Below are 19,652 nucleotides of genomic sequence, written 5' to 3'. Positions count from 1 at the left end.
ACACACACACACACACACACACACACACACACACACACACACACACAGACACATATGCATACACACACACTTTAGCGACTGACTTCATGCAATTTTTGCCACACAACTGTGATTAGAGCAGTTTGCTTAGGAGAGTAATGTACTTTGGAAAGTGAAGAAGAACTGAAACCTTAGTATCAGAAAAATACTTAAAATATGTGATAAATATGCTGAGATTTATTTTTATTGTTCATTTTGTTACTTTAATATTCCTGTATATTCATATATACAATTTATGTTTTAACCAAACAAAAAAATGTTAAGTAGCATGAGGTCTTTGACATCTAATTATTAGTAACTCAAGCAAATTGACCCGTTTAATATCTCATTCCAAGGAGAGCAACTAAGAACTGCAACCACCACCGCCTTATACTGCACTAAAATGTTACTATTAGAATCTCAATCCAAGAACCTGGTGTGCAGACAGTAACCATGCCTTTCAGATTTTCTCATATGAATCGTATGAAACACAAGGCTATTCGACCAGAGGCTATCCGTACCTTGCCAATAACTACCATCAAGTTCTCCTTACCTTTTCAAGGACACCAAGGCCTGTAAGTGCCAGTGTGTATTTTAGGAGAACCATCCATTTGTATAAGCTATATTTGAAAACAGTCATGGAGTCACATTGCCTGATGTGCATGGTATGTCTATTCTGAGGCAAGAGGAGGCACAGGGTAATGAACCTTTCTCTCCATTTAGTTTTGTTTATTATCTGATGTAGATTAAGATCTTTTGCTGTAGCGTGGGCTGCACTTTTGCCCTATCAGAGGTCTGGAATAATAGGGTCCCTAAGGACAAGGATAGCAAAGCACAAGATGCTATATCCCACAGAGTACAGGGACAGTGATTCTAGCCTTTCGTGATGACCAAGACTTTGATGGCCTCGATGCTTTTTGTTAGTAATCCCTCCATTTTTTTGGGGGGGGCGGGTCTGATATATCTATTGAGATACATGCCAAAAGGTGCACCATATTCTATAACAGTTCTAACCTGTACATAGGAGTAATAACTACCATAGTTTTAGATGTCATGCTCCTTGTGATTAACTGTGAGATACAGAAAGACTTTTTGACAACAGTTGCTACATGGTAATCAGAGAGAGAGACATCAACCCAGCTGTCCAACTCCCCAATCACAGAAACACTGGAGAGTGGGGTGTTATTTCTGCATTAGGTAGTATGAATTTGTTGTTTTCCAAAGGAGATGATACTTTATTTCTTAGCATTTAGTTTCAGCCACCTTAATATTAGTGGTTAATTTAACAACTATATCAATCTTACAATCAACAGAGAACTTCCTCAGCAAGACATCCTTGTAGTTATAAGTTCATAGGTGGTGACTAGGCTTATAATCTAGGAGACAATTGTGAAGACTAGCCCAAGTTCCCAGCTGTCACCAAGCACTGTCTGGTTAAGTGAGGAAATCAAACCCTGTACCGCAGAAACTACAGCTCACAGCCTTAACTCTCTGCGCCAACTGCCAGTCAGTATTTAGGTCAGAGAAATAAAAGCAGAAAAGAAGGGGACCCACTACAGAACTCTGGGGTACACCACTGATCACTTTTTTCCCTAACTGAGGAGGCATCACCAACCCTGACAACATGCTCTCTGTCCTTCAGTCAATTTGCAATCCATTTTACTACATAGGGATCCATGTTTAAGGGCATTAGCTTCTTAAAAATCTCATCATGTGATATGATAAATCTCATCATGTGATATAATAAATCTCATCATGTTGTAAGGCATCAAACACCTTTGCCAGATCCTGGAAGGTAGACTGAATAGTGTGACCCTGTTTTTAAAGAAGCTTACAAGATTTAGCAGGCATGACCTGCCCTTAACAAATCAGAATTGTTGCAGGTAGAGCCTGATCAAATTATTACTGTCCTAATTCATTAGGTCAATGATAGTGCGTTGGCTTTACAGACAAAACTAGTAAGACTAATGGGTTTGCAGTTTCCCAGGTCAGTGCTGGGGCTACCCCTAAGGAGGGGCATCACCACCACAGTGCACCATTACTGCAGAAAATATCCTGTGTCAAAGCTTAGGTTGAACAACTTATGGAGGGGCTCAACAACAGCCTGCTTGATATTATTAAACAACACAGTACACTGCTGGTATCCACTGAAAAGGTGTTTATGGTACTGGAGAGTGCTTTACGGATAAGATCCTTTGAGCCCTTCAAGTGTGGATGATAATTTTCAGGGAAGAAAAATGCAGCAAAATGATTTGATAGTTGGCAATGTCTTTAGGATTAGAATAAGAGGTGCTATTGTTGCTCTAAAGAGCAATGATTTAAAAAAAAACATTAAGTTTTCACTTTTGACATAGGTAAACATGCATTTACATAAAAGAAAACAAGCCATATTAACATGTTCACAGTTAAAACACTATGCATCACATATATTCTTCTGTGCAAATCAATTAGCAGTTGAACATTACATAAATTGCTGAATTCCCATCTTTCCTTAAACCTCACTCCTCTTCTTCTAAAACATTATTCTGCATGTATTGCTCCCACAATTTCCATTTTTTCTATGTAATTTGCCCCTTCCCTTTTCTAAAGATTCCACTTCTAGTTCTTTTATTTTGGTTACAATATTCACTACTTCAGATACAGATTTGGTATGGTTTAGACTTTGATTTGCACTTTTTTAGAAATTGCTTTTTTGGTAGCCACCGGAATTAAACTTAACTAGGCCTTAAGATGTCTAGGCAATTATGATCCTGTATCCCAGTTCAAAAAATAATGTCATAGTTGCACCTATTTGTTCACCCAATATTTATGACAGAGTACTCTGTAGGGAATTTTTAGAGTTTGCCATCTCATTATACCCCAGAAACATATGTTCCCATTTACCTGTTTCTTCACCATCACACCTCCAACATCTGCCATCTACCTGTGGAAAAATTCTTTGGAATGTGGTTGGGGTACAAAATACCTATGCAAACACTTCCAGGCAAAAATCCTACATTTTCTAGACTCTCTTACATATTTTGGAGTCATACATATGTCCTCCCACTGTTTCTTTGTGTACTACTTATCCAGTCTTTATTCCCGATCTTTTCTAACCACCTCTGATTGATTCCTACAGTTATTATGCAATATTTTATGTGCCCTACTAATTATCTCTTTTTAACAGCAGCTTCTGTTTTAGATCAGTTAAAAACTCTACTAAAACAGGTCTTTCACTTAGGATTCCCCTATCCCTTTCTCTTTGTGTGTGCACTATCGATCTCGGATAGGGAAAGCAACCTCTAGCCTTCTGTCCAAATGTCTTTTTCGTCCCTTTCCACTCTATTACCTTTCCCACATAATTACTTTTTGCCAGTTTTCTTTGGTAAATTCCAGCCTATTCTTGCCTATTCTTTGTACCCATAATTGCAGTCATCCCTACCAGCAGAATCGCCTTTCTCCATTCCTGTGTTGGCTTATTTCTTAGGATATTTTTTACTGCTTTATGGCTATAATTTTCTGTAAAGCTGTTGTTATTCTCCTTAAGTCTGCATCCAAAATCCCAGTCTCTCCTCATTTCTTGAATTTCCTACCTGCTTCATCATCATCCCTTTCCACCTGGAATGATTTCCTAGCTATGCCATGTATATCATCCTTAACTGTTTAGCTCAAAAACATCCCTTCAAATCGAGTAATCCTATAGCACATTGTTCTATTGGAAGGCTCAAATTATCCCTCTTGACCCTTGCAGTCTTCCCATCCCAGATAAATTCTTTCAACCCTTTATTAATTATGATCCACAGCTTCTCCTCTGGTGGATAAAAAATATGCCTGACCTGTGTATAAATCTAAAAGGACTAAAAACATTTTTACTGCTTATATCTTGTGATCCGTATTCATAAACAGGAACTTACAATTTCTCAGTTTTTGTATTCTTTTGTTTTGCCTCCTCCCACATATTCTTAGCTGTCATAACAGAATCCTTTTTAACCCATACTCCTAAACACTTCATTTTATCATGTCTGCATAGATATGGATAGTGCTGAACCAACTCATGTGCGGGTACATGGTAGACAGCTATAGCCTTTGTTTTACCTTCATTAATTTTATGTCCTGAAAATACTTGAAAGTGTCTCAGAATTTTCCCCAACACTGAGATGTCCTTTTTTGGTTTTAATAGGTACAAAATAACATCATCTGCAAATACAGCCAAGTTTTCTTGATTACCATGCCAAATATATCCTTGCTTTTCTAAGTCCCTTATTTTCTTTGCTGATGGCTTTAAATATGTAAGATCAGGTTTCATTTAAATGCATTTTGTTAGACAAAAATAAAATATTCTCTTTGCACAAGTCTAGAAATGCAGCCTTATTAAAGCAGGCATTCATATTCTGCATGCAGTTTCAGTGAATGCACTTTAGATCAGTGAAAACAACTTCAGTCAAAATTACTGATAAGAACAACAGAATGCACAGAACACAGAGTCTAAACAAATCTTGTTTGGATGGTACAAGGCTTGGGAACCAAGGTTAAAGAGGCATGTAGAAATTTACAGGGGTTTGCTATTACTAGGAAATACTTCAGTCATAGTTAATTTCGACTGATATTCAGAAAGTCATTGCAGTGCAGTCCTCAGACGTTTGGCACAGACACTTGAGAGTTAGTGCAGAAGTCAGGTCAAATATCCAGAGTTCCAGAATATTATTATTCAGAATGAAAGGAATACAAGTGCAAAAGCTATGGACATAACTATCAGCACTGTTAATGGATACAGTAAGATTTGACATTCTGAGTACAGAATTTATGGACATTATAATGAGTGCAGAAGCTATGGACATTAAGATTTGATTCAGATATTATTAACATCTACCTCCACTCTACATAACAAAACATTCTTAACTGAACTACAATGTATACAGACTTTTATTCTGAAATGTACAAGATGATTTTTCCCATAAAGGAGAGACTGTCACCTGTTCAGCACTGTTTTGGGTAATTAAAAGATAAAGACATTTATTCCAGTCTCATTAAATTTTCTTCCAGTTATTTCCGGTTCATTCAAGTATTCTATAGTCCTATCAATTCTTACAAATATAACACAAATAACAAAGGGAAAGAGGACACCACTGCCTGGTTCCTCTGTTCAGACACAACTTATCATAATTTTTGCCTCTGACCCCTCGTATATCCTCTGAATAAGAATAAACCTTAGTACTGTATCAGGGAATGCAAATGCTTCCATTGCCCTACTAAAAAAAATCTCAGCTTGCTTAGTTAAATGCTTTCTCTGCATCAAGATGTACCAACAGCAGCATCTTTCTTACATTCTGCTTTCCCCAGGTCATCATTGTTCTGTTAATGTTGTCAAATGTTTGCCTCTCCCTTCACAAAACCACACTGATCCTTATCTATCAATTTTGGCAACATCTTTGCCATTCTTTTAGCCATTGTAAACGCTTTATAACCATGGTTTAAAATTGAAATGGACCTATATAATGCTGGGTCTAATGGGTCTTTACAGTGTTTTGGTATTACAACCACTGCAGCTTTCTTCCATGATGTTGGTGCATCCCCTCCTTTTAAAATACTGTTAAAGAAAACCTTCCAGACCTTTATCACTTTCGACCTTTATAAAACTTTCTTCCATACCGGCTTTTAAATTTCCACAAGAATACCATCTATTCCTGGAGACTTTCCTGCAAATTTGTTATACATCACCATTTTTATCTCGACTCCTTCTATCTTAACTGTTAATTGTTGAGTCTCATCTACCTCTAACTTGCCAAACCCAAGTCTTCCATAAATATTAATATTTGTGCTTTTTCTTGCTTTCCACATTTCTCTGCTTTATATAAGTTTTCATAAAATTTCCAAACTATCTCTAATACTTCTACAGGATCAATCGTTATTTTTCTTTTTATAGGCTCCCTAAATTTGGCAACAACCCTTTCTACTTTCTGTTGCCTAAGTCATTGTGCAAACAGTTTTTGCGATCTAGAGTTATCAGCAAAACACAATTGTTTAACAGCAATCTTTCTAAACTCCTTCATATTATCCAGATATGTCCTTATTTTCTCTTTAGCACTATGCAGTCATGCCTCTTCTTGTTCTGTGGTATTCTCCTTATTCTGTAATACTTGAACCTTTTTCAAATACTTGTTACTTCTAAAACATGTCTCTTTTTCTTTTTTTTCTAGCCTACTTTAAACCCCATTTTCATTTTATTCCATTCATTAGCTAAAACTTCTGAAGAGATTTCAGTCTTCCCTCATAACTCGCAAATAATTTCCATTACCCGTTCTGTAAATTCCTCTCTTTTTAACAGGGGTCACATTTTTAGTTCATTGTCCTACATTTTTATCTTAAACACAGCATAATCTGAAACAGGTATTGAATGTGTGTTAAAGCTTTCAATTAAATGCACATGTTCCTGTGAAATAAAATTTCTAGCTAGTCAACCCCAGTTATTATACATTAGTAATAATATGCAAATTCTCCCCCCAAGTTCTTACTACTGAATTCATGTCTTCCACACCAAATGCATTCAAAAATTTATTTAAAAATCTACCCTCTTTTGTTGTATTTTCCCTTCTAGGCCCCCCTGATACAGCCTCATTGTTGCAAATCAAATTCCATTTACCACCTATAAGTAATATACCCTGCTGAAAGCTGATTTTTTTCTCCCAAAATTTTCTTAATCTCCCAATAGCAGTTTCAAGTGCAATATAAATACAAGCCAGCATCATCATCTTCCCTTGCCCATAGCCCCTTATGACCACAAATGTAGATGATTATATTTTTCACTCTTCTGTCACTATTGGAGCTCCTCTAGCAATTAGTATAAATCCTCCAATTTTCCTTTGACCCTGATACTCTACTTAATATCCATCCTGGAATCCTTTCTTTATCAAATTCACATACTCATTTATTTCCAAATGTGTTTCCTGTAGCGTTGCTATTTGCACTATGAATTTCATAATATAAATTCAATACTCTTTCCTTTGACCATTCATGTTGCAAGATAATATGGAAAGTGTCACCATTATAATAAGAAGTTATTATTCTCACTTATGACAGCTTTTTTCAAATGTCTCTTTCTAGGTTTTGTGTTACATGCACCCACTAATGTTTGGTAAGCTGATCTTTTATTCAATTATTTCTTGTCATCTCCATTTGAACCTATGTCACATTTTACAAGGCTTTTTGTTTTAATGAAAACCCTCAAACAAAACAAACAAACAAACACATCCCAGATCACCTCATAACCTATTAACTTAACACAAACACACAAACTAGTACATCTTTAAATAATGAAGTTTAACCCTCCTGATAAGAGCAGTTGCCCCCCGCTGAGATCAACAGACACAGACATTAACTTAACTAAAGTTAAGGTTATCCATGCTAAGATTATGTTACAGCCTGTGCGCCTGCTTAAACTAATTGCTGTCAGTTCTTGTTTTATCTTTATTCTCCTCCCAGATGTGAAAAAACATAAACTTCTAATTAACCTTCAGCCATAAATAAGGGCTTTGCTTTTATTGCTTTTCAGTCAGCTTGTTTACATCAAAATATATGAACAAAATGTTCAGCTGCCTCAGCTACAGACTTCTAAACTCAAACTGAACATTTATTTGCTAAAGGAAAACTTTTCATTACATTTACTGTTCTTTTATTTACTCACTTTCACTAACATCTTATTAGCTTAGGCCAAGGGCCTTAATCCAGACATTCCCCTATACAAAAGTAAGAGAAAACATATCAGTATAGTGCCTTTTTTAGGCAAGGTTCAAAGAATAAAACCACCACCGTAACAGATACAGGCATGCAAAATCTGAAGGTAACGCTACTCAATGCTAGACGTCTAAACTTCAAAATGCACTCTCTCGAGGCACTCCTAAAAATGGAGAACATCGATATCTGTGCAGTAAATGAGACCTGGTTCAAGGCTTCAGAGAGCACCCCTGCAATACCAGGCTACAACTCTTACCACACTTTTCAGCCACAAAACCAAGATCGAAACACTAAAGGTGGAGGAGTGTCCATATTCACCAAGGATATTCACACCTCCAGGCTAGTTACCCAATACAATGCATCTGAAATTCTCTAGGTGCAACTAACACTAGGTAAGACTGCAATCCAAATTGTAGCTTGCCACAGATCCCCCACCATGCCCCAAGATTCTCACTACACCTTTCTAAACATACTGGAAAATATTAAGATACAACCAAACACCCTAATAGTGAGTGATTTCAACTACCCTGCCATTAACTGGGAAAACTACTCAGGTACCAACTCCTTTATCCAATGGTTCTTGGAATTCATAAATTCCAATGCCCTGGATCAACTAATCCATTGTCCCACCAGGGGCTCCAATATCCTAGACCTGGTCATTACCAACATGGGAGATAGATGCTCCACACTAGTGGTCACCCCCTTATTGGTCAGGTCTGACCATAAGCAAATCACCCTTGACATCCACATCCCAGCCCCACCCCCCAGTAAGGAAACCTCCTTAAAAACTTCTCCAAAACCAACTTCATGCTACTGAAGTCAGAAGTGACAAACTTCATGACACCCATGCAGACGGGATCTGAAAGTTCAACTGCAGAATCCTACACTAAGGCACTGTACAAGAACATCCACTCATGCATGAATTGTGCCATCCCAAATAGAACCAAGATGCTCTTCTCCAAAAAAAGGAAAGCAATCTGGTGGTCCCCTGCTATAAACAAACTATACAACAGAAGGAAGAAACTGTTGCAAAAAAGAGGAAAATCCCCGGATGCAAAAAACTCCCTCACCAGCCTCAGTAAGAAGCTGAGATCCCTCATAAAATCCTCAAAAGCTAGTTACGAAAATAAAATTGCCAAAGATTCTAAAGATAACCACAAGGCATTCTATAGCTATGTCAAATCTAAATGGCAATGCTCAGATCTGCTCTAAGCTACAACAGAATGGCATTAAATATACTGATCCCAAGGATATTGCCAATATCCTGGCAGATCGATTTAGTGCCAACTTCACCCCCCTCTCACCCCCTAAAAGGCCCATCTCAATACCAAAAGATTGCCAAATTCCGGTAATCATGGCCACACAGGTAGAAACCGCACTATCCAAAGCTAAGAATACAGCATCCATGGGACCAGATGACATCCCAGGCTGTGTACTACATGAACTACAAAATGAACTGGCACTTCACCTAAGTGTCATATTTAATCATAGCCTCACCTCAGGCTTCGTGCCCACTGAGTGGCGCACAGCTACAGTTATCCCACTCCACAAGGGGGGGATCCACCTTGAATCCCGGGAACGACCGTCACATCAGTCTGACAAGCCTGATCTGCAAGGGCATGGAACGCATTATCATGGAACTTATAAACAAAGTCATTGGCAACCTTCAAACACTGGACCCCACCCAGTTTAGGTTTGTGAAGGGCCGATCTTGTCTCCTGAATCTGATTGACTTCTCTGAATCAGTCTCCAGAGCTGTGGACAAGGGTAAGGCGGTCCACACAGCCTATCTGGACCTCGCCAAGGCCTTCAACACCATCCCCCACTCTGGAATCATAAATAAACTTACTAAGCTGGGCATAAATCCCTATGTCACTCGATGGGTTGCCAACTGGCTTACTGACAGAACCCAGCCTGTAAAACTAGCTGACTCCAAATCCAACTCCAGACAAGTGACAAGTGGAGTACCTCAAGGTTCAGTCCTGGGACCACTCTTGTTTGGCATCTACTTCTCTGAAGTACAGGCCAACACTAAGGGACTCTGGCTAAGAAAGTTCACAGATGACTGCAAACTGAGAGCCATTATTGAATCCCCAAATGATGTGGATATTCTACAAAAAGGCCTTACAGAAACAGATGCCTGGTGCCAGAGCCATGGGCTCAAGCTTAATGCCAAGAAATGTATAGTTATCCCTTTTGGAAAAAAACATGTACCCATGAATTACCGCATAGGTGGCAGTACACTAAACATCGAAAGTGTGATGAGAGACTTAGGGACACAGGTGGACAGTGGTCTCACTTTCGATAACCACATTGCCACAACAGTCAGGAAATCCTTCTATGTGGCACACGCCATCACTAAGGGCTTTTCATCCAGAAAAAAGGAGATCATTGTCCCACTGTACTCATCCCTCATTAGACCCATTATAGAGTATAATGCCCCATTTGGTATGTACCTCACAAGATATCTGCAACAGCTGGAAAGGCCACAGAAATACCTCACTAAAAGAATCACAGGCCTAAAGCAGATGCCATATGCTGACCATCTAAAAAAACTTCAGCTATACTCTGTGGCATATCGTCTACTCAGAGGCGATCTCTGCTTAACATACATGGCCATGTCAAACCCTGAGCTGTTGGACATGCTCCACTTAAAGAAATCCCAATCCCTCAGAGCCACATGCTCCAGGGATCTAAACCTTGTTATCACAATGAACAAAACATGCTGGAGGAATAGGTTCCTGACCCAGAGACTCCCTATACTCTGGAATAGACTGCCCATACATGTCAAGCAGAATGCCTCCTTGGCTCTCTTCAAAAGGAACCTTGATGATTGGATGGGAGCTAGGAAATTCACCCCGGGGATCATGTCAGTCGCCCTGCTAGACAGGGGTCCAGAGAAGTAAATATTGTGGGAAGAAATATCCAGGGAATTATTATGGCTAGGCTTGCATAGGCCCTAGGGCCGATAGGTTCATAGGTAATTAGGTTGGTACTAGTCTAAGTACTACATGTATTATGATCTGTGCACTTTTATGCCCTAACCCTCACCTCAGCAATCCAAAATTACAGCTTACTAACTTAAACTTGCTTTTGTCCTGCCTTTTTTCTCTTTTTGCAGTGTAATGCATACATTTCTTGAAATGTAAAAAAAAGAAGAGAAAAAGGTGCCTGTTTACTTTAGTATCTTTATCACATACAACTTCTTCTTCTTTCGGCTTTTCCCAGTTAGGGGTCACCACAGCAGATCACCTTCTCTGCTCATGATTGGCAGTGGAGTTTTACGGTGTTGAGTTGCCAGCCCGGCACCCAACCTTCCACAGAAGGCACACACTCACACCTGCGGCCAATGTAGAATGTCCAATCCACCTACAGCATGTCTTTGGGATGTGGGAGGAAAGCGGAGCACCTGGAGGAAACCCACGCAACCACAGGGAGGACATGCAGACTCCGCACAGAGGGCACCCCAGCCGAGGATCGAACCAGAGAACCTCTTGCTGTGAGGCAGCAATGCTAACCACTGCACCACCATGGCCCCCCTATCTTTATCACATACAACAATAGCTGAAAAATTATTTTCTATATAACATGCAATTGATATCATGAAATGTTTTATAGAAACACTGTTAAGAACAAAGCTCTTTTACTTACACTTACCTTTCTTTCCTCTTTACTTCTCCTTTGTGTTCTTCCAAACATTAATGACATTAAGTGGGACAAATGCCTTTCAATGCCCCACACAGATTTAACAAAGTCAATACAAGTTCAATCTTTCCACATTTTACTGATGTGATTGATGGTTTGTAATCTCACATTTATTCACTAATTTGTGTGCTGCTGGTCTTCTTCCTGTTCATCTCCATATCCCAGCTCCAGACTCTGGTTCAATTTCAAGATACTTCAGATTATTCTAGTAAACTCCTGTGCTTCTCTCTCTCTCTCTCAAGTATTTTCCTTTGGAACATTGAAAAAGGTTTCACTGACAAAGTCTCTCTATGAGCTTTATTATAAGAAGAATGAAGCTCAGTGTCCCTTCTCATTGATGGCTTACTTTTTGTTGAACAAACCTTTGCATTTCCTCCTTAACCTGTTCTGCATCAAAAATGATGTTGATCCTCCAGGAAAAAAATATACTGAAGACAATGGATACAGCAGCTTGAATATCACACATGGCTCTTAACATTCCCTGATTTTTGGGATAAATTTGCTTCTCTTCTGCCTAGTATACAGAGAATAATAATTTTCCACAAACACTCTACTCTCTCCAACTTATAATACTTTGCCGTTCTTCCACAGTTTCATCAGGATCAGCTCTTTCAGTTAGTATAATTTCATCTTTCCTAATACAGGTCTTAGCTGCTTTCTCATGGCCCAGTTTGGGGCATAAACATGATGTGCCCTTTCAATTAACAAGTCTTGCTGTGGAATGCCAGTCCTGTTGCTTATTTATGCTTTAATAAAGTGAATGCAGTATATTCCATCCAGCAGAAAATCTCAAGTTTTCCCTGCATGCTCGGTCTTCTAATCCCATCAGTTTTTGAAACATTTCTTCTTGATTAGTCTCATACTCAGCCAGATTTTTCTCAATTTGACCTCTGATTTTTGAGTTTTATCAGTTCATTTGAATAGCTGTTTATAGCTTCTTCCATTCCCAGCCTTTTGTTATTTGAATTGATATGCTCCTTCAATGTTTCTTTATTTTAATCATCTCTGAGCACATTTGATTTATTTTTTTCCTCTAGTTACTGTAAACCATGTTTTGCACCAAAGCTGGAACTAGAACAGCTTTTTACTGAACACCTGCAGGATTCTTCCCAGCCAGTGTTTTGTCTTCACCTTTTCTAGTTGATTCTCTTTCAGGCTCTCTAAATTTCTTCTTTGCTGCTATTCAGACAGCATATTTACTAGCCACTACCTGAATTGACTAAATCTGGCAGAGTTACTGGCCTATCTCTCAGTTTCTGTTTTCACACTGGGTGAGCTAAAAATAAGCTGTTGATCAGTGTACAGCCATCTTGCAATTCTCAACTACCTAAAAACAAGTTTACAGCAATGATGTAAATTATTAATTAGTTTTCTAACATAGCTAGTGAAGGACTCATCATTCTTAACTAGAGCTGTTAGCCTGTGTTCATGGGATGCTTTGCTGGTCTTTAAGGTTGCCTTCATTTTCATGTTGTGGCAGTTTATATTCTCTTTGTGAGCACAGGATCTGGCCTTCATTCTGTTGTATAATTTGTTAATATCTACTTACCACCAGAGTGAGAGTGTTTTTTTGCTGAATTTGCCATTGTAGTTGATTTATATGAAGGAGGATAAAGTTCTCCGGCAAAGGTGGCTATACATCCCATATCCACTGTGGGGCTAACAGAATTTTGAGAGTTCATTGCACAATTGTTAAAAGGTTTATTTCTCTGAAGTCTCCAAAGAGGTGATGTTGACTACTTGGAGGGTGGATGTTTCAATGGTAAAGGTAAACAGTTTGTCATTTGACTTAATTGAGAGAGCAGCCAGGATATGAGAACATGACATGGCCAAGTTTGTGAGAACTAGTTCTTAGATATTACCAACTCTGGTGGGATTACAGACAACTTGATCCAGGGAATTTTCATTAACACAATCTAAAAAATTGTGTGCAAACCCAACATTAAAGGTGTAAGTATTCCAATATGTGGAGGGGTAGTTGAAGTCACCGAGGATTATACTTTCAAGGAATGCCAGGAAGTTTTCATGATTCAGTAGAAGATAACTATGAGAATATGTAACAAGCTCAACAAACACATGGGTACAGTATTTTTTCATATAAGGGGTGGCGTAAGCCACAAAACTTTGGGCTAGGCTTATAAATGCCTTAGGGCAGATAGCCTAGTATAAACCTATGAACCTATAAGCTATAAGTTGAGCTGGAGTTCAATGAGCTCACTCGGGAGGCCACAGGGTATCACTACAGAAAGGATAAAATCCGTGATGAGCACTGAAACACATCTACCATACCCAGAGGGATTGAGGGCGTGATACACATCGAATACTGGCATGGATGTGGTCATGGTGAGAGCACAAATGAAGGCTTGTGCCAATGCAGAAGTGTCTCCAAATCAGGCAGCCTGTTGTCATGGTTCCTGGCACTGAGAAGGACCACCAAGATGTTGTGTAACTAATGATTTGATTTGTTAGTTAAGTTACTACGTTCATTAGATGAACTTTACCTATAAAACAAAAAGGCAGAGTGGAGGAAGCAAACTCATTGACTAGTATTGCATAAACCTTTGAAAAAGAGGTGCAGACCACTGTTTGCAAGTAAGTAGGATTGTTGCTCATCTCATCTCAAGAAGATACATACCGGACCCCTTGAATGTCACCAACAACTTAGCCAGTTGTTGAATGTAATTATATATTTTTTTAATCTAATGATCATTCTCAGTGAGGGGAGGATGCCGCTCCAAACTACAGCCTTATCCTTGACATAGCATGTTCTTTTGCATGATTCTCATGAAGTTTTATGACAGATCATTCAGTCTAGCATGGACTATGATCATGTTATAGTCACACTTACTGCAGCAGAAAGCCCTAAAAGCCCTTGATATGTTAGCAATCTTGGCTCCTGAGAGATAGATAACTGTAATCCTGCTCAGCTCAGTGATCATGAAGTCAGAGTGTCTAACAGTGGAGTCGCGAATTACTATCATGACTTATTCTTATTAGACTCTGGGGTGTTATGCTGTTTGTGACACATTGGTGAAAGGGTGCGTGTAGAAGATGTACTGGGAGGGTTTCATTGCTGGAGTTCTAGGAGGCTTTGGTAGTGATTTTTTATAGCATCAACATATGGTAATTCGGTGTTGTCAGTACGAGGGTGTTGTATTTATTTGGGTGAGGGTAGAACAGTGTGATGCTCACTCCATGCTTGAGATTTTGAGAGAGCTACTTCCCAAGTTAGCCATGTGTTTTCACCTCTCACTGGTAGAATCTGTTAAGTTAAGTAAGAGTTCATTTTCAGAGAACATGAGACAGTTCTTACACTGCTTTACAACACCAAGTACTAGAAGGCTGGCAACAGGAGGTGAGGTAGTCTACTGTCTCACCCTAGTGTCCACTGATATTTTATATGCATCTGTGCATCTATATGTACATATATATATATATATATATATATATATATATATATATATATATACATACACACACACACACACACACACACACACACACACACACACACATACAGAGAGAGAGAGAGAGGAACTTGGGGAAAATGGAGGGAAAATACATGTTCACTTAGGATATGTAGGAAAAACCTATGCATAAACAAGTACAGTTGGTGACAAGTCCGCACAGGTCTGTGTAAGCCAGCACAAGTCAGTGCAGGTCTGGGCAAACATGTAGAGCCCAGAGCAGACTAGACATAGCTGCACATAAGATAAAGGCATCAGTATTTTTGCAAAACGACTTAAGGAAAAGTTCACTTGCATACAGCAACCACTGTCTGGCCACAGCTACAGCTCCCACTGGTGGTGCTCAGTTGATCTCAGCATATAGCATACATTAAAATGTAAAAACAACAAGGAAAAGCAACTAGAAAAGTTGGCCAATTAGTGCTACCTAGAAAAAGCAGCACTTAATGTCCTCTCACTACAAGAATCACTAATGTCACAAGATGGCTCCCACATTAGGCCATAACAATTGGATTGTAAACAGTGAAACAGTGGCTTAAATGGAAAAAAGGGAGGGCAAAAGAGATTAAAATCAGCAACACCACCAAAACATGTTTAACTGCAGTGTGGAAAAAAAAAACTTCCCCAAGTTATTCTTGGTGAAACAAACATTCAGAACAACTTCCCAGTTTGTCAGGCTGAAGCTATCAAGTGCAGTTTTACAGAGTCTTTCTTAAAAGACAACAGGGGGAACAGCTAATCTCAGTACATATCAAACACTGAAAAGTATAAGACCAATGAAAGCAGCTATAAATTTGACCAACCAGTTAGCGACATCATTTGTGAGTGTACTACATGCATCACTAGAACTGTTACCATCTTGTGGGCATGGAGGAACAAAGACATACTGACAAGTCACCTAGAGCTAGATTCCAAAAGGTTATATGCCGGCTCTGTGAGGCATGTGTTATACAAGTCCCTGTATTGTAATGCAGACATGCAAGAAGGATTTAGCAACATGGTACATCAGTAAAAATTGCACTGACCTACACACTAGTGTACCAGTTCACAGGTCTCATGTATGCAGATGTGCATTAATTATTTTTAACAGGTGGTCTTTCACAGACCATGTAAACAAATGTGTATGAATGACGTGTACTATGTACTACTTCATAGCACATGCATGTAGGTTTGTGAGAAGGATGTGTAACAAGTAATGTGTCACATACCACACCTACAGATGTGAGAAGGATGTGTAACAAATAACGTGTCACATACCACACTTGCATGTGTGTGAAAAGGATGTGTAACAAATTACGTGTCACATACCACATATGCAGACATTTGAGAAGGATGTGTATCAAGTAATGTCACATACCCCACATGCAGATGTGTGAGAAGGATATGTAACAAGTAACGTGTCACATACTACACATGCAGATGTGTGACAATGATGTGTAACAAGTAATGTGTCACATACCACACTCCAAGTCATTCCAATTTAGCCTTTAAAAAATGTGCAGTACCACATTACATGCCTTGTTAAAGTTTTGTCTAAGGAGGACATCCAAACCTCTTTCTATGCTAATGTCCTGTTTGCTTTGTCAAAAAGTAGCATTAGACTTGTAATTCCAGAAAGGAAAACACACCACAAGCAAGCATCAACTACACATTGGTCTGGAAGCAGATCCTGCACGAGTAAACAGTATTTTTAATTTCTTTGTTTTAGTGGGCTATATTATGCATTTCTCAACATTCCAGATAACAGATGTAGTTCTGAAATGCTGTTTTTATGTTTTAATACAGGAAGTTTAAGGGTTAATAATTATTATTAAAGTAATCTTGCTTTTTCTGTGTGAATTTTACAAGTCAGAATTTAGACAAGAAAAAAAAAGGAATTATGCATTGCAAATTAACAGCTTTAAATTTGTCTGCCAATGGTTTCCTATTATGAATCACAGTTTCCTTGGGATAGTTGCACCCATTGAAGGGTCTTTCAGTAACACAGCTCTTGAATGTTTCCCAGTATCTACATTACCACCAAAAAATTGCAATTGTTTTTGCTGGGAATAGCTTTCCCATTTTTCTTCCTCTTCATCTCACTCCCCACTCCCCCCTTCTCACAGCACGAGAATGTAGTTCACCATTTACAAACAATACAACAAAAAATGCCCACACACTGTGTGCTCCCAGATATTCATTATTACTAGTATTAGTATTTTTTAAGCAAATAGCCACTAATCACAAAATAACTTATGCCATATCCACCTCCAGTGATGACATTTCAGAAAACAAAGCATAAACGTCAACACAGTCCACAATGGGATCTAGTTATTTAATGTTATTCATCTTAAGCTGCACCTTACCTTATACAGATTGACTGCCTCATGCAAGAACACACAACTGTGTCTGGAATGTCTGGGAACACACATTGTACAGATAAATGTCTCATCCTTCTGGCAGAACAACTCCAGTTGCCGTCTGTGTTCCCCACAGCACTTCTCTGTTCCCACATTTGTACCACAAGGATTCTGCATCTCTGCTTTTATCCTGCAACTTATTTAGCTGCAATTTCATGGATCTTTACATTATTACAGCCAGCAGATGATTCACTGTATAACTCTCCTGTGACTGTCTACAGTGAGAACCGGAAGTTTTTAATTGATTTACCATGCATCTCTTGGTAGGAATTTCCTGTCTATAGTGAGGGCAGGACGTTTTTTTATTTTGTGTTGTATTAAATCCTGTGAATAAACTGCTTCCACAACCAGTGTTCACAATCCAGAATCCCTGGTGGATTAAAAAAAATAAAGAAATAAACTGCTACAGCCTCCAATCTCCTTGCTGCAGAAATACAGAAACAAGAATAACAAAGGACTTTTTTTTTTTTTACTTTCATTTTCAGAACACAGGAAGTAGAATGTGTGGGAAAGTCAGCTCCTTCATTTAAAGGGGCTATACACTAGTAGAATGTGTGGGAAAGTCAGCTCCTTCATTTAAAGGGGTAATACACTAGTAGAATGTGTGGGAAAGTCAGCTCCTTCATTTAAAAGGGCAATGCACTCATATCTTCCTATTATCCCATGGGACACCTGATTCCACCAATTTACAAATTCTTAGCAAATGTTCACACAGAAGTTAAGTAAAATATAGACAAGGAAATGTAAATGAACTCATTCCATGCTTCTCGACCGTCCAGATTTTTGCCTCATATTTTTGGTCTGTTTCTCATAAAAAATTATGGTTTTCTGGCAAATTTGCAAAGATTGAATACACTAAATAGTGACATACATTTGAGTTTCAGGCTTGAAATATGTAAGAAAATGCCTGGAAACAGAAAAACTTTTATTCTAGCAACTTTCTAAGTTTGTAGGAGCAATGTTTACGATTTGCCCCTCATTTAAGGCCTCTGTTCCCACATTATTTGTGTCTCTGTCCAGATTTCTTGTGCTAAGAGGTTAAAAGCTATGTCATGTGCATGTCTGTGCTAAGAGTTTTCCATATTTTCATTCACCATTATTAGCTTCACCATTTACTTCTCCTCCCCAGCAACCAACACTGTTAATATTGTAGGCCCATAGTTTCATAGCTAAGTACTAGAATAGCTGCCCTCGTGGGCCATTTTAAGTCTAGACAATTTCCCGTTCAAGTGTAAAAATCAAACCCTATACCTTAACCATTATACAACCCCCAACCCCTCAAACACAGGGTCACTGTCAGTAATTTGGGAACCCACAGCAAATATCAGCCTGGAACCCCCCAACAAGTGTATTGCCACATAAAACTAAAAATACATTCTGATATTACTTTTGCGTGGTATTTTCATTTCATCTACATGTGACAGTCTACACATGCATCCTTCTAAATCATGAAGGGCACACACACTGACTAGCTTTTAAATTGCAACAACACCTCCAACACCTCCAACTCCACAAATTCCAAAACTACAACAGGAAACCAAATGTAGTAATGCAGAGAAGAAAAACCATGTAGTAAAATAATTTATTCTACCACCTCGGTGAAACCACCTTCATGGTATAAAAAAGTTACTGACTAGCTTTTAGCTGCAATCATTTCACATTGTGTCAAACATCGATACCACATCATAATAGCCAACATAACAGAGAGCCAGTCAAACCACAAAGCTGTTAGCAGTTACAGTTAAAGATACTATACCACTTATATCAGGTACAATGAGCCATTCAACCCACAGCACTATTATCAGCTGAGTTGGGGGACAGCACAATGGTTAAGGTGTTTACTTTACAGACACCAAGGTGCTCAGTTTGATTCTTACCTTTGAAGGGAAAATGGCGAGGTTTAAAATGGCCTGCAAGGGCAGCTAGACTAGTACTTACCTATGAACACTAGACCCTGTGAAGTATACCACATACCCCAGTTTTAGACACAAATTATAATACTGCTAAATATGCAGTGCAAACCAAGACCCATACAGACAGCACTCAGAAACTCAAAATACTAGCTTCTGTTATAAGCAATCATAACACAGTGCCTCTCATTGCAAGTGGTCACTCGTAAAACTGCAAAAGTTGCCAGTTACATACAAAGTAATGTGATAGCTCAAAACAAGTTGTTTTGCAGGGGGTCCCCTGAAACCCCCATGTATAGGACAAGTTCATCACACTGCCAGAATATAGATATATAGATAGATAGATAGATAGATAGATAGATAGATAGATAGATATTATAGAGAGAGAACAGAGAGGTCTTAGGAGATGTCTTATTTCACTCCAGCAGGAACAAACAAATGAT

The 19,652-nt window shown here is 38.7% G+C and overlaps 1 protein-coding gene across 1 annotated transcript in view; it reads right to left on the bottom strand.

Moving 5' to 3' along the window:
- The window catches only part of LOC122814371 (zinc finger protein 431-like), a 96,485-nt gene extending 78,737 nt beyond the window's left edge, over nt 1-17,748 (bottom strand). The window contains exon 1 of the mRNA XM_044086956.1: nt 17,246-17,748. Coding sequence (XP_043942891.1) covers nt 17,246-17,416 — 171 coding nt within the window. The 5' untranslated portion in view covers nt 17,417-17,748. The remainder of the gene's footprint in view (nt 1-17,245) is intronic.
- Nucleotides 17,749-19,652: the final 1,904 nt, after the last annotated feature.

The sequence above is a fragment of the Protopterus annectens genome, chromosome 10.part0 (assembly GCF_019279795.1).
Source record: "Protopterus annectens isolate FY-2018-M chromosome 10.part0, PAN1.0, whole genome shotgun sequence".
Lineage (NCBI taxonomy): Eukaryota > Metazoa > Chordata > Ceratodontiformes > Protopteridae > Protopterus > Protopterus annectens.
Note: the sequence above shows the minus strand (reverse complement) of the source record. Positions and strands in the feature narration are given on the sequence as shown.